The sequence below is a fragment of the Pezoporus occidentalis genome, unplaced genomic scaffold (assembly GCF_034315485.1).
Source record: "Pezoporus occidentalis ecotype Australia unplaced genomic scaffold, CSIRO_AGI_Poc_V1 ctg66, whole genome shotgun sequence".
Taxonomy (NCBI): Eukaryota; Metazoa; Chordata; class Aves; order Psittaciformes; family Psittacidae; genus Pezoporus; species Pezoporus occidentalis.
In genome coordinates, this window is record NW_026916009.1 from 347383 (window position 1) to 363669 (window position 16287).

General features: G+C 35.2%; 1 protein-coding gene across 6 annotated transcripts in view; it reads right to left on the reverse strand.

Moving 5' to 3' along the window:
- ADAM23 (ADAM metallopeptidase domain 23) overlaps window positions 1–16287 on the reverse strand; it is a 70189-nt gene that overhangs the window by 35974 nt on the left and 17928 nt on the right. For all 6 annotated transcript variants that reach the window (XM_062640576.1, XM_062640575.1, XM_062640579.1 and 3 more), the window contains 6 exons: window positions 10069–10132; window positions 6991–7073; window positions 6207–6270; window positions 4545–4608; window positions 3967–4040; window positions 3031–3096 (listed from right to left, as the gene is read on the reverse strand). In XM_062640576.1, the coding sequence (XP_062496560.1) occupies window positions 3031–3096; window positions 3967–4040; window positions 4545–4608; window positions 6207–6270; window positions 6991–7073; window positions 10069–10132 (415 nt within the window). The remainder of the gene's footprint in view (window positions 1–3030; window positions 3097–3966; window positions 4041–4544; window positions 4609–6206; window positions 6271–6990; window positions 7074–10068; window positions 10133–16287) is intronic.

Here is a 16287-nt window from a genome sequence, read left to right on the forward strand (position 1 = left end):
TCCCCCTCCTGCCCAAGTCCCCTCTGTTCCAACTCAGATTTTTCAAAGATGCTGCTATGGTATCTAAACACGAATCCAGGACTTTCAGAAAAACTGTAAAATGATAAACTGAAATTGCATTATATGATTTACAAACAAGAAAATAAGTCTTCACAATTTCACAGAAAAGGAACTCAAAATTGCATAGAACAAAGTCTTCATTAAAAACCTCTGACTAAACTCCAGCTACTGGTTAAAAGCAACAAATGTCATCACTTCATGAGCAAACATTATAAAGTTTCATGGAAGTCTCAGCTATTCGCACTCCAAAACACAGTACCCCAAAACAGGACTCAAAAGAAGAGGGTCTGACTCTTCTCTGAGCACTTGAGTAGTTAGTCTTATCAAGTAAGTTAGACAATTAGCTAGCTTCCCAAATTAGAATTATAGACAAATGCCCAGTTTTACAGAATTATGTTTGGTGTGAAGGAGAAAGTAAAACTGAAAGATATATAGTCCTTTAAAATTAAATAATCTTTCTCAAATTGAAAGTCAGGTGACACACACTATTATTATATAACAATTTTTCCATCCCTTTAAATTCCAGTTATTTTTGCACAAGCAATCTAGTTTTATATGGACAAAATGCCACAGAGATAACAAACTTCATCAAACTTAGTGGTGCCGTTCATTTGACAGCATGAAGATCGATTTTTTACATATACAATTATTCATTGTTAAGTTCCAGAATGCAGCAGGTTTTACTATCCAAACATACTACAACATAGGTTTGCAGAGACCCCCTCTCCCCATAACTATCCTCAAAACAAAGCATTTTCAGCTACAGTGCTAGTAGGTGCTTAGGATGTACACTGAGAAGATTATCTGTATCACAGGACTCTGCTCTCTAGACAACCATGATACTAGAGCAAAATAATGTGGGAATGAAGAAGGGTGACTTTGTTTTTTTTGTTTTGAGCCAATCCAAAGCTTTCCCAGAAGTAGAATGGTAAAATATGGAAAATAATATTCAGAAAATGTTCTTGGTTTTCATTAAAGTATTTAAAAGCCCACATCAACAGCAATATACAACATAATGTGTTTAAACACAGCTTCTAAAACAGAAATTAACCTGAGTAAGTCAGTAAAAAGTGCAACAATCTAATTAGATAGGTTTAGCTGTGCCTTTAGTGTTACAGGAGAGGATAATTCTGCCAAAATACATAGTACTAACCACTTAACAACACAATGGCCAAAGAGATAGAAGATACTTCCTCACAGACTATTGCTGCCCTCTACCGGTAGTAAGCAGGAAACCTTACAAGTGTGTTTTGTGAGGTCCTGGACTGTCAGGCTTTAACTCGTACTTGTGAACACTTCCTTAAATATATGTACCTTACTCCTTGAAAACAATTATTATCTGCTTCTGAGCCACTGACAACTCTGAAGAAAAAAACTTGAATGCTTGTGGTCTAAAGTTAGTGCCTGCGCAAGTGTAATGAACAGGATGTTTGTCCTTTAAGCACATCTACAATATGAGAGGCCAGAGGAAACAGATATAGAAATATTATCTCTTCATAAGGAACACCAGCTAGAGACCTCAAACAAGAGAACAAAATGTCCCTAAACTTCAGTTACTGTGCCCTACTCTAAAAAACTAACACACATTCACGTTTTAGCACGGTTTCCTACCAGGTGGCTTTACAAGTGAAAACAGTTTTCTGTCCTACTCTTTCCACCCATTCAAATCCCCCCACATTGCTGAAGCGACACAGATTAAATATAGGTTATTTTGGTTGGACTATTTCTGATTTATTAAACAGATGAAGGAAGGGTTTATTATCTGTCTATTCAGCACTGGAACAAGTACAGAATGCTGCATCCTGTTCCAGTATCTGCTATTTCTGGCTCTTCAAAATTATCCTTCAGTGTTGACAAAAGAGCCCATAAGCATTAGAGGAGCGATGCAAGGAGCTCTTAAAGAAACTTAGAAGTTTATGTTACTTGCACACAAAAGAAGCAGATGCTTTTATCAACAGAACTTGATTTTTAAAAAAAAGCCCTTGCTCACACGTAAGCAAAGTCATACTAAGAGCTGATGATCCTTATTTGCTTGTTAGTGAACAGCAGAAAAAGCTAAGTGAGTGAAGGGCTCAGAACAAGGCACAATTGAGTTATTTTTTCAGTTGCAGTATATTCTTTGTTACTAGAAATTTTTTTAATCTACACCGAGTATCTTCCTATAAGAGGTACGCTCTAGTTAAAATACAGCTATTGGAGTCAAATTTGTCTTGCTTTTAAAAAAGAGTCTATAACATAGTTGTTCAGGTTTATAAAACTTACTACTCCCCAGGCCTCTCTCTCCTGATTTTTCATAAAGGTAACTAACACATGGACACTTTGATAGCCTTACTTGGCATAATGAGTGAAAGCAGTAACATTTAAATAACTAATGCCACTTATGTCTGATTTCTTTCCAGTCATCCCTCAAGACAAAAAGGAAAAGAAAGTGTGCTCCTCTTGTCCCTTTCTTTAATCAAATGACAAACACTTTCTGAATCAAAACCCAACTTATCTTGCACTTCATTATGATTCATATTTGTAAGTGTGGAATAGCCAGGAAAAACAATCAGATAGGTTTGTCTATATGCTTTACTGCATTAAAATTTAAGTTAGTAAAACTAAACTCAAAGTTACAAATTCTGACCTCTTTATTACTTTAAGGAGAGGATGTAATTTTAGAATATTTAGTGTATTTGCTCCGGACATAAACATTTTGTTGCTTTACTTTGTTGGTGTTGGGTATATTATCCATCCATATGATACCAAAGTGTTTCAGATGTATATTGAATATATAATTGCTGTAAAAAAACTTTAGTCAACATTAAACATTACTAGGTATTATGGTCTACACTGTGTCTAACAGTACAAATGTTAACAGCTGCTGATTAACTAAATATTTGTCCCAAGAGTAGCTGATGCTGCTGATGCTGTACACCAAACTACAAAGTATAAGCAAAAGGAAGAGTACCACTAAATTGATATACTTACCATTTTATGGTCATTGACTACCATGAGCTCCAGATATTTCATTTCTTCAAAGACACCACGAGATACCTGATGGAGTGAAAAAGTTCTTTGAGAGATCATGACAATGTAGCGGTTTAAAAAAATTACTGCAGCTGGTTTAATAGGATTACCCATAAATATTACACAGGGTGCATAAACCTGTAACAGCTGGGTCAGACATTCAACTAAAGTAAATAATCATAGCTCCAGTAACTTAGGAAGTTATGATAGACACTGGCTGAGAATCTGAGTCACATCATTAAGAGCATTTACAGCCTCTTCTTTGTCGTTCAGCATAGAAGCCACCACTGCTTCCCTCCTCTTATTTTCACAAAGGAGAAAATCTTAAACGCTAAAAACTCTTGGACTACAGATTTAATGAGGAAGGAAGTTACTAAAAATAGCTGCATCCTCAAAAAATATGCTGAGTATCGTGCAACTCAGTGAAAAATTCCAGATTAATTTTCTTTAACTCAATTAATCCCTAAATTGACACATATGCATGTGCAGATCATGAGGACTGTCCCCTTCTGCATGTCCTTGTTTGAATTTTTAATTTAATCATGCCACTTAACAAGCCAAATGAAAATAATGTCAGGCAGCTGTAAAGTAGCAAGATTTCATTCAAAATTATTCATTACCCTCAAGCGCACTCAAAATGCTAAACTCATTTTCACTACTAACTTCCATTCAGCTGATATATAGTATTGCTGTCACTTCAGAAAGGTTATTCACATTTCTCCAAATACTCTATAAATACTTGATTTATCATTTGATAACTGTATTATAAGACAATATTAAATTACCAAAAATATTTATTTTCTAAAGCCTATGTTCTCTCAACATTAAAAATCTGGAAATTAGTGGGTTTGGTTTTGGCTTTATAAATGGTCTTAACTCAGGGTCACTTCTACTCACTGCTCTCTTTCTTCTCTTTCTCCTCAGCCACTGTAGTTCAGACAGATAGGGCCATTCAGAACTAGATTCAGTCTCTGTACAAATTACAATTTAAGAATTTCATGGCATTATTTTAAACTACTTATGTACACTGTCCAAACCAAAATTAGATCACTAAAATTAGAAGAACCTCTGCTACTGAAAAGTTCATTTTTTTAAGTCCACAAAATGTAAAGTACCTCTTATCAAACCTCAAGTAATTTAGAATTAAAGCATGCAAGGGGAGGTAAAAAGATTGCAACCTGGGCTTAGAATATATGTTTTCTTCCATCTCATGACTTCAATAGCATTAATATCACTGATGATAATTAAATGATTTGCAGAAGAAAGCTAAATACAGGCAGATTTTCCTGTTTTTTTTGACAAATCTAAACTCCATTGCAGTAATTGTGAAAAAAGTCAGGTTAGTATCTGCTCTTCAAGTTTTTCTAAATAATCAGCAATTCTATATAGACGGTTAGCCTAATATTCAAATTTTTCAAGTTATATACACGATTATTTTCAATACTGAAAAACTCGTAACATAAGCAAAATCATACCAAGGTCCTGCAATTGCTTGGTGGCTTGTGTTCTTTGGATGGTATGTGGCCTACTTTTACTTTCCTGATAAGAAAAAATATATGACATATCCTTCTAATTAATAATGTCAAGTGAAAAGTCAGGCACTTCTTTCAGTATTTATTATTTTCATTATTTTTCCATAAAATGCAAGCAACCATAGTACCAGTTTGGCATAGTATTAATGTGAAGCAATCTATCTGCAATCCTGAGGACACCATGGAGCCTCTCTGCTTCAGAATGTTTATTGGCCTACAAAATGGAAGTATCAGAGATGTCTTTGAAATTACTTAAAGAAGTCCCTTAAAAGCCTTAGAGCACACAGACCACTTATTTCAATACATCAAATTAGAGAGTATATTCCCAGTTGAAATCTTCCTGCAGAGGAAGAGCAACTATTACTACTTATGATGAAAAATGTATCTTTCTAATTGCAGCAAAATGCAAGAAACTAATCAATGCACTATCTTTAAGAGGATTATTTCACCCTGTTTATTGGTGTATACAACAGTTAAAAAGGAGAAGACTTTTAATGCATATTTTCTTTAGAAGTCTGACAAGCCCCAAATTATCACAAATTGGTATCTGTTCCAGAAAACAACTATCTTTTCTTCTGTAATACCTCCTCTGCAGAGCCTGCCAAGACAAGCAATTTCTTTCAAAGGGTAGGATGCTACTGTTCTGGAACTTCCAAAAGAAATATATAATGCATTAAAAGAACACATTTTGCTGGGTTTTGTTTATGTTTTGGGGAGCAGACAGTTTTATATAGTATCTATAATATCTGCAGCATTATATTGTGTGTCATACATCACTAAATACTAGAGCAAAACAGGCTTGAGAGCTGTGACACAGCATCTGGAATATATCCTACAGACCAAGCAGGATACAAACCTTAAGCATTTTGTGTCTCAATGTTGCAGAATCATTTTACTGAAGATCACTCAAATCTTTGATCCATTCAAGAGGTAGAAATCTACATGGTTTTACTCCTATGAAACTGCATCAGTTTCATAAATAAACAGCTAAAGTTTTAGGAGCAGCTATATTACCATATAAATAGCTAGCAAGACATTTGCATAAATGCAGGCCTGCATGCTGATCCGGCTTAGTCATATATTTGAATATTCTGGATCAGCATCCCTGAATCCGTACAGTGACTACTGACTTCACAAACATAAAGTGCAAGATACCCGGATGCAATTATCTACTTCACTAAATCTTGGGGGAAAATACGGTAAATCAGAAGCAATGTGATCCAACTAGAGAGGGATGAATACATGACTCCGAGATCCCTTCTATGAATTCTTAAATCCTTTAGTTCAAATACTAGAGCAAATTGATAAACACTTTTTGACAGTCCATAATCATTTGCTATGGAAACAGTTTTATTAGTATTCCCAATATCTAAATGATGAACAATAACTAGGAAAAGAAAGATTAATGAAAAGTGGATAAAATCCTAGGAAATTCATACTTACACATTTCTTGCCTTAAATAAATTCCACATGTTTTAAAATACTTTTGTTTTTCATTCTAATGCATGAGAGAGGTCACTCATTTACTGATTTATGCTAAAACACTCATTTGCTATTCCTCGAGCATTCTCTCAAACCAAATAAAGTAGATAAAAATAAACTTACGGCACTATGGGTCAAATCCATTGGTTCTATCAAGTACAAATAAGTACTATCCTCAAACATGCCACTGGAACATGGAGAAAAAGAAGTGATATTTCAGATTAGATGGCAATTAATTTGCTTGCAGGATTTGATTTTTGATGAGACAAAATGAAACTTATGGCTGACAAACTGATTAGTATTAAAATAAGTTCCATGTATGTTCATTACTACCACATGTGGCTAAAGCTAAGAATTTCTTTTAAGAGATCAGGCACACTTTAATCAACTATCACTGAACGTAATGGCAACGTAATGATAAAGCATCAAAAAGAATAAAGATTTGACCTTGGAAAGAGGAGTCCTAAAACATGCATTAATATGCAGAATACAGTCAACAGCTGAGTTGCACTTAACAGTAACTAACCTGAGTAAGGGCTAATGTCTTATATTTTTTCTTGTACACTCTGTCAAAGAGATCAATTTTTCTATTGGCTGACAATCATACATGAGTATTGAGCATGTAAACTGCTAAAGAACAATTTTTTTTTTACCATATTAGTTCATCTGGTTAAATATTTATTTGCACACACAACATTCAAAGGTTTCATGAGACAGCATCAAAAGACTTTAATCCCAATGATACTAAAAAAATAATGTTAGCAGCTTGGCATAGCTGGTACTGGCATTTCAATACATCAAAAATTTTTGGGCCTATAGAGTTTCAGTCCTTTGCATATTAAGAGATAATATTAAAGGGTAATAAGTAGTTAATAGCCTTTTTTGAAAAATAAGAACATGCACTTACTGAAGTCCATTACAAGTTGAAATAGCAACTCTGGAGTCCTTGATACCTCTGATATTTCCATGGTAGTAACAATGCTCTCCACCCTAATATTTAAAAACAAACACACACACACAAAATTCCTCTGATTAATGTCTGTTGCTTGAAACCAAGGCAAAAAAAAAAAAAAAAAAAAAAAGACATAACACCTTGTATTAGGTAAAATTTCAGAGAAAGCAATGATTGCTAAAGGAAATACCAATGACTAGCCCTAACTGCTTTTAAGATAAAAACTGTCCCCATTAAAGACTAACTCATGTAAGTCTTCAAGGCATAACAGGGGTTATTCTTTTGTTGAAGTCACAGCATTCCTGTTATTTTTAATGCATTTCCTTGCTGTGAATTGATTCTGTAAAAATGTCATGCAATGCAGGTTACGCGAGCATTGAACTGTTTCTTGAAACCTTTCAGGTATGTTAAAATTACAACTAATAACAGTTTTCAATCATCTGGCATGTATTTGGATTAGACCTGAATTCTACCAATTTTGTCTCACTAAAAATTTATCAACTAAAATATTATGTCATTAGACTGTAGGTACCAATATTACTACTGATGAATGAGCCAGAAAGTTAATCCCATTTCGCTACACTGAAGTATGCAGTCACATTTTTACTGTACATATCAAAAAGATGCTAGGAGTCAACTCTTGATTTTAACTGCAGAGAACTTCAAACAGATGCAAAAACCAAATTATTAAAAAAATGGCAGGATTTTTGTGGGTTTTTTTTCTAAGGAAGTCAGCAATCATGTTTCATGTTTCTGACAAGGCCCATCCTTTCATGCAAAAACCAGTAACATGTAAATTACCTACAATTGTTTGTAGCAACATTAACAGACTGTTCAAACTATGAATGTTTAGAAAGAAACCAAGAGACTTTCTAAAGCAGCACTTTGACTTTTCTAAAGAAAAAGACCAGTATATTTAGAAGCTGTTAGATAAAAGAAATTCAGATGCTATATGTCAGTGAAGATAAACTGAGGAAAACTGAATGATACTAATTTACCTCATTTAAGTAGGTGGTCTTTAATGCCTGTCAACAATAACCCCAGCTAAACTAAATAGAAAAAGTATTCTCAAAAAGTTTCATTAAAATCCCTTAAGTGTGGTTGTTGCCTTGCACACTGTTTGAAAAACATGCCATTCTCCATCAAAATATTCCTAATTCTGGTGTCATGTCATTTGAATTCCAACAAGCATATGGGACCCATTGCTTCTGCAATCATAATTCAAGTAAGTACCAAAAACGTAAATGCTTTCTTCAATCATGCGCAAGCATTATTTCCATTTTGCATCTTATTTAATGAGTTATTCAGATTTGAATGAAATTCCTAACAGACTATCATGCATAATTAAAATCAAAGTATTACGCAGAAAGTAAACACTACATATTTACTTTTCCATCAGTGAGAATGCATAAGCCATGCTTTTTTAACTAAATTGTGATTCTCTCACACAAGTAGCTTTTCAAGAATTTTCTTAAAAGACAGTCATCCAACTAAAGAAATTGCTGTTTGTTCTTCAGTGTTTTCACCCTTGTAATAAATTACCCCGTTCTAGAAAATACAACACTTTTCATCAAGACTGCACTTCTTTACATCCACATCAGGAAACAAAACAATATTTTACTTACTCAGGCCTAAAGAGGATTATAAAATACTGCAAAAGAGCAGGATACAGTCCTTATTTGATCTCCTACACAAATTCTGTATATATTTTCTGAGCTTATAGTGAAGCCTTTTATAGATTAATGTGACCTCAGGAGCTCTATTATTGTTTCTAAATAAATCAGTTCAAAAAACATCCCCTAGGAAGTTTGGATCAAGTTATTGCAGCATGCAAAGCTAGGCCATTTGCTGAGTCTAAAGTTCTGATATAATTTTCCAGCCAGATTCATGATTCAGCAACCGCAGTGCTCAATGCTAGTCCTGCAGCTGACAATTGCATGAGCTTGTCTAGATGCCAGAGGGAATTGTTTTCTTGCATCATTTAGCATTTTTGCCTATTCTGCAGAGTCCTGAGTCTTAATGAAACAACTTCCTCATTATGTTACGTGAAACTATGTTTCTTCTTCACTGGAAAAAAACTAAACAGTATATTGCGATAATTACATTTCTGTATCTGTATATTTGTTTAATTTTGCCATAATCAGCAATATATTGTTTTATTTGAGACTCTCTACAACAAAGACAAAATAATAAACTAGATATCTAATTCTTGGACAAACAGCAGTCAACTTGCTGAAGGCATAAATGTAACTTGAATGCTGGCTTTCCTCCACTCCAGAGATTTATCTTTCACATGTAATAAGGTCACAACAAATATTCCAGCATTCATACCAAATGTGAAAAAAGTCATTGCCTGAAAATGTAGTTTATAACCTTCCTAGGAACCTACCAGTCCTCATTTTATTACTACAACAAACGAGACAGATCTGTTTCCCTTAGTCAGGGCTGAACTTTCTTGCATAACTTTAATCTTTGTCACTGGATCAATAGCCCATGGCACTGAATTAAATTTGGGAGCTAGTCTGACAAATGTAATTAATTGGATGTCAAGCAATATGCTGGTTTTGTAATAACTGAAACCTTAGCCTCTGGAGTTAAGTCTTCCATTTTCCACTTCATGACTATGTAATTCTTGCAAGATTTTCTTGGTTTGTTTGAATGTCTTATATTACCATTATACTTTCCCCTTGCACTTTGCACTAAGGACATGTAAATAATTAATGAAGACTATACTGATGGTGACTCCAATCCCTCCACCCTCTACGTTTTACAAGATGTGATTGTTCTGGCAACATCTGGATCTTCACCACGAACCACTGCCAACCCCTCCACCCCGACATACAGCTTTCCTTTTTTGTACATTTCTTCTGTTACTGAAGTAACCTCACAAGAGCAGGCCACGGAGACCTTGCACATGTGAATAAAGGATTCTGGTGGATTTATGTTTTGCAAAACTTTTCTTTTTTTTAGCTTTTTGTTTTTGGCATTGTTCCCTCAGAAAGACCATTCTGACACATTTTAAGAGCACAATACCTTTGAAAACTTTGGTTTCCCATCTTCATAGTGAATTTCCACATAATTGGAAGATAACAAGTCACTGTCAAAGAAAGGAAAAATGAAGATGAGAAAAATCTGAATATTTTTTATACCGCTATGGGTGGGATTGTTTTTTTTTTTTGTTAGCATTTTCAAACCATTTTTTCTTTCCTTGTAAATTAGTTTAAAAAAAAATCAAGCAGCTTGTATCCAGTAAATGGTTTGCTGGCATACTGCAAGTCAGATAGTGTTACACAAGGGGGAATTTCATTCTGCAATCTAATTCCCTGTACTTTAGCTGTGTAATTAGATTACCAGCCTTTTAAATATGCAAAAAAATTTCCCATGGATTTAGAACTTTCTTTGTTGCCAGCAACTGGTACTGAAAAAATGTACACAATTTTTTCCAAAAGTGGTAAAGTTAAAAAACATACTAACAAAAACAAACAAAAAACACACAAAAAACCCCCACCACCAAAACACCCTCTCCCCACCAAAAAAAAACCACCCAAAAAACACAAAAAAAACCCACAAAACCCAACAAATACAAGAAAACACACACACACAAACCCCCCATGCTACTTTTCTTCCTTTCTGTTTTTCTTCTCAGATTTTTTTCTCACTTTTATTTTTTTTCCTAACCCTGGCAAGACAAATTTCTGACGCATAAACATTTTCCACACTCTATTATTTATAGTTCAAATTTCTTTTTTTTTTTTTTTACAATAACATTAGCTGACCTGCAGATATATACTGGGATAATGTTAATGCCCCATTCACCTTTCCCCCCATTATAATCGGGATTGTAGCAGAGAGGCTCAGGGAGAGCAAAGCAGTTAAATACATTAAGTGGGCCCATCATATATGCAAGATAAACATTTTACTTAATGTGATCCAGGTTTCTCAGCATTTTTTAAGTCTCTAAGAGCCTGAACCCACACCACCCCCCCACCCCTCCCAGAAAAAAAAAATAAAAAATTCATTAAAGGGTCTGACAGTGGTGACAGTGGTACATATATCAAAATAAAAATACAGTTGCTTTGAATAAAAGCACCACCATTATGGAAGCCTAGTCTGACAAAACAGCTCTGATGGGAATTCATGGCTAACAACAACTACAATAATGGGCATCTAAAACTAAGATTAGACTATTAGCAATCCTGGTAACACATTAACTCTGGGGCTATTGGCTCATAAAATCAATTCTTCATGCTACATTTATCAGGCACTACACTTATCAGACAATCCTCCAGAAGGCAGCTAGCAGCGGTTCCCTTAAAAGTCCTTTTTCATGGAACTGACAGACCACATTATGGGCTCTCTGTGCCTGCAAAACCAACACTAATAGCCATGAATAATTACTGAAGTCTCATCATTTGTCTTAACCTTAATTTTGATAGCAAAATTTAATTTATATCTTTTTAAGTGCAGATTTAAAAATAAATTCAGTTGCATAAAATCATTTTCTTTATTTGCATCATAGTAAGCTATACATTTTCTCTGCAAGAAAATACAAATGCTTTATAAATAGTGTAAATGCTTGACTAAAATACAAACATTTACTTTTTCAATGTGGCAAGGTTTGAAGCTTCTAAGAGGATTACATATACAGAGGATTTAAACTTTAAAGTGTTGATAATGTCCTTTTCTTCACATTTTTTCATACATATTATGAAGCATATGGACTGCTGTCGTTGCTACTTAATGGGATGATATAGACAAGGCTAGAGGTAACTGACACAAGCAGGAAAATGGAAAATTCTGATTAGATACAAGTTCACAAGTGGATAAACACTGGAACTACGCTTAACATGAAAGCGCCTTTACCAGATTCAGACTTTTTACAGACACTTCAACTTGAATTCACAGAGACCATCTGGTTTCCTTAACCGATTTCAGGATAAGCATTCATCTACCTACTTTCAAATGAAGCTTAAGCTATCATACTCCCTTTTTTAGGCCCTCTTCTAGTAATCTTACACAACTGATCTCAGAACTTGCAGTACTAACTAGTGTATCTGGCATCTCATAAGAATTCCCACTGTGTCTACCATCTTGCAACTAACTCTCAGATTACGTGACATTCATATGACATAAACGCTGCTCAAAATTTATTTAGCCCACCCTTTGCAGAATCTTTCCAAAGTTGATTTCTCCTTTCTTGGATTTTTGTTGACCTTTTGTTGTAACCTGTTTCCTTCATTTACCAACATTTTCCATTCTTTAGCTTCTCATTACTTACAATTGCAAAGGGATTCCTGATTCAGATAGTAAATAGTGTCCCGCATGACAGGACAACTAACATGACATGCTTATGATGGAATATTCCTATATATATTACAAGTACAAAGCAAGAATGAAGCAGACAGTGGCTTTTCCAGTAGACTCCACTTTTCTCATTGCTGACTTTCTAATGCTACTGTCCTGTGGGATCTGCTTGGTACAGGGCACATCAATGAAATTCTCCATACCAACAAATTCCCTCTAAAGAAAATAGAGGCCTGTGATTCATTGTATACTTTCCAAATGGCAATTTTGTGCACCCTTTTGCCAAATGTAACACAGTATCTACCACCTAGAAGTTGAAGCAGAAAACCTATTACAAGGCTATTGTCTTTTACGAACCTATTCTCATGTTATGCTGTTAACAAGGTATTTAACACTAATTTCTCATCATTATGATGTTCTTAGGCTTGCCGTGCATCACCACCAACATATTGCAAGGGCATTTTTCTCTTAAGATTTCCCACAGGGCAGCAAGAATTTTGAACTTTCCATTGAACAGTCAGACAGCTTCTTAAACTGTATGCCTTTACCTTGGTAGGTACCTGATTTTTGCCAGGTAGCTTGTACTGAGCTTCATTACTCATTACTCATATTTCAAGTATCTGTCTACACCAGCAAACATCCTAAAGAACACTTTACTTCAAATCATCCAGAAATTCCTCAGTATATAGTGTTAATCTAAGACAAACATCATGTTATTCAGGGCAAGATTGGGGAATGGAATGGGAACAGTACATTTGCAGACATGGAAAGTTGTTAATTCATGAAAGAATTCATGAAAGATATTAATTCATTGAAAGTTGCTAGTTCATGCAATCAGTTGCTTATGTAATAAAGTTAATCTCAGCCTGTTCTCTATATTCACACCAAAATCAGTACAAACCAAACTGTGTTTATAAATGGTTAGTATTGAAATGTGATAGTGTAGAGAGTAGTCTAGGACTGGAAAATTCAAAGATGTTCCACTATTGCCACAAAGACAAAGACAGAATTTGAGCAAGGAAATTTGTTCTGTATTTTGCTAAAGCTCCAGAAACAACAACAGCTGTAAAAATAAGCATAAAACCACTACTGCCAAGTTTTCCTACCAAAACTTTTACCTATTATTAATGCTGACAAATTAACAATAGACAGGAGAAATTATTTAAGGGGAAAAACAAAAATACAAACAAACAGAAAATCCAACAACAACAAACACACACTTAACCAAAGTATCTTTCAAACGTTTTTTTCTAATCTGAAAGACAGATAGAATAGCACTGTACTGTGACTGGTAGGTGCAATAGGATGCTTTATGCAAGTAGCATCAAAAAGAATGGCCTATAATAGACTAAGAGCTCATGTAGAACTACAAGTGCCTGAAGAATGAGATACAGAAGTCATGCATAAAGTAGGGTCTCCACATTACAAAACAATTCTTCTTCCTTCATTATCATTTACAGAATGCCCAAATTTACCTCTGAAAGGCAGTCATGAATTTTAGAAAATACATTTGTGTTTTATCTACACTGGACTGTGTTCTATCACCTTTCACTTGATGCATTCACATTTTGATTTAGCAGAAATGCATCCAGTACAAGAAATATCATTTTCAACACTATGAACACTAGAGACAGTGCAAGCTTTAACCGAAAAAATTATATAAGTCATGATGACATCAGACATAGAAACATAGAATAGTTAGGGTTGGAAAAGATCTTAAGATCATCTAGTTCCAACCCCTCTGCCACGAGCATATTTAGGCTGGTGACACATTAGTATGATGCCTTACAATGAACAAATCAAATGGCAACATGTTGAATGAACTTGTGAAAATTTTGGTCTGTTGCGTCCTTTTCTATAGTTCCTCCCACCCTGTCTTGTTTGTCTTAGGAAATTGTTTTTATTAAGCTGTTCTGCATCACCAGCTCTTCTATGAGTTACATTGAGAGATGCAAAATAAGCAGCAAAGGGATATGTCATTCCCAGTAATTGCTGCCTTGAAGACACAGGCCAGCTGTTAAGCAGCAGATGCTTTCTTCATCCACTTCCCCAGCACATATTTCACTGCTGCGGTTTCCATTAGCAGGAGAGCTGCAGTGTGAACACTGGCTTACCTCAGCTGGTGTCTATCTTGATGAAAAGAATTGATTTAGGTAGGTAAAGTCTATGAAATGACTAAAAGATACAGGCAACCAAGTTAGCTTCCAGGAACCTAGTACACAGCCTGCAGAAAATGGAACTACAGCTGAATTATCTTTCTTGCATACTTCTTAGACTATCTTTATACTAATGTATTACCAAGCAATAACTAACTTTAAGTATTCTGAAATGATTCAAGCTCACTACCAGTGTCTCAGCAACACAGCCTAATTGAATTACTTAACAGAATGCCCATTGGATGCTTTTGTCCATTTGACAGATACAATTCTGTCATTGAATCAAGTTAAACTCAGTGGCATGGGCTCTTAGAAGCTAGTTTGATGATATGCTTGATCTGTCAAGCATGCACAGGCTTTATACTAGCACTGAATGCAAAGATTTCAGCCTGACTATAACAGGATCTGAGATCCCAGTAATTCACTTCAGCATTAAGATTTCGCTTTTGACAAGACTGGACCACCTCAGAAACAGGCTGAAAAATCTACTAGACTAGAAAGAGAACAGTCCTTAACCACTGCCACATCACAGTGGTTACATGCAAGCAAGAAGTAAGAACATAACCTAAGAAAAGATGCATCAACTAAGACAGCTGCTTACTGTGTTGCCTGACAGCAAACGCACACGTAGCAATTTTTCAGGGAGTTTCCCCAGCAACCTGGGATATGTGAGACCAGGGTTTCATAAACCAATTAGTATAATTGTTTTCAATGGCCTTCAGTAGATTTCTGTAAGTTCTTCCAATCCTTTAACTCCTGTAAATAGTTTAATATGCACAATATCCTGTGACAAGATGTGCATTTCCATTTTTTCTGTAAGAAGCATCTCCTTTCAAACTTCCTCCTGTATTTGATACCTGTAGCTGTTACATGGAAGGAGGCAATAAACATCTTTATCCTGCCACACAGAATTTTATAGCATTGTCATATTGGGTCAGATGTGTATTTGCCCTGAGCTTGCCGTCCCTAACGATCCACCAAACCAATGACTGTGGTTGCATCTCGGGTGACAGGCATTCACAACCCTGTTCAGAAGGGTGCCAGATACATACTTCATTAAAACCAGGATCAGGAGTGCACAGAATAGTCTTTTCACTCCATAAGAAAGGGGTCTGACAAGAAGGCTAAGCATTCACAACACGTGTGCATTTTAAGACAAACAGCATGTCCTCTCAGGTTTTAGGGTGGGGTTTGTTTGTTGTTTGCTTTGGGGAATGGGGGCTATCATTTGGTTTTGTTTAATTTTGGTTTGGGTTGGGCTTTGTTTACCAGCAGCTCCCAGATGCCATGAGGCACATAGGTCCCACAAGCTCTTACATCAGCACAAAAAAGAAAAAGTGGAATTTCAACCAAATTAGCCTATGCTGAGTTTCTTACAGTCTTTTTGAAATAAGCTCTGCTGACAGTGATTATACTGATAGTCATTCTATGGAGCACATCTCTATTCATGCATTGCACAGGAGGAACAGGGACATCACTTAATTACTACAGAGGAATCCAAAACTTGAGCGCTTGAAAATCAGGGACATTAATCTCTATGGCTATAATTTAAAGTTATCCCCTATAAAACATACATAGAAACACACACACACTTCTTATTCTATAAATATTTGCTAAAGAGAAGGGGATGAGATGAAGAAAAATTAGATCAATAAAGAAAAAAATATTAAAAGGATTGATCTGGAAAGTCATAGGACAAATGAAAGAAGCAGATGACAAGAAGCTGGAAATACTGATGAGAACTATTGGAGACGTTGAGTTGAGCACAAGTCCTTGGTCAATGGCAGGACTG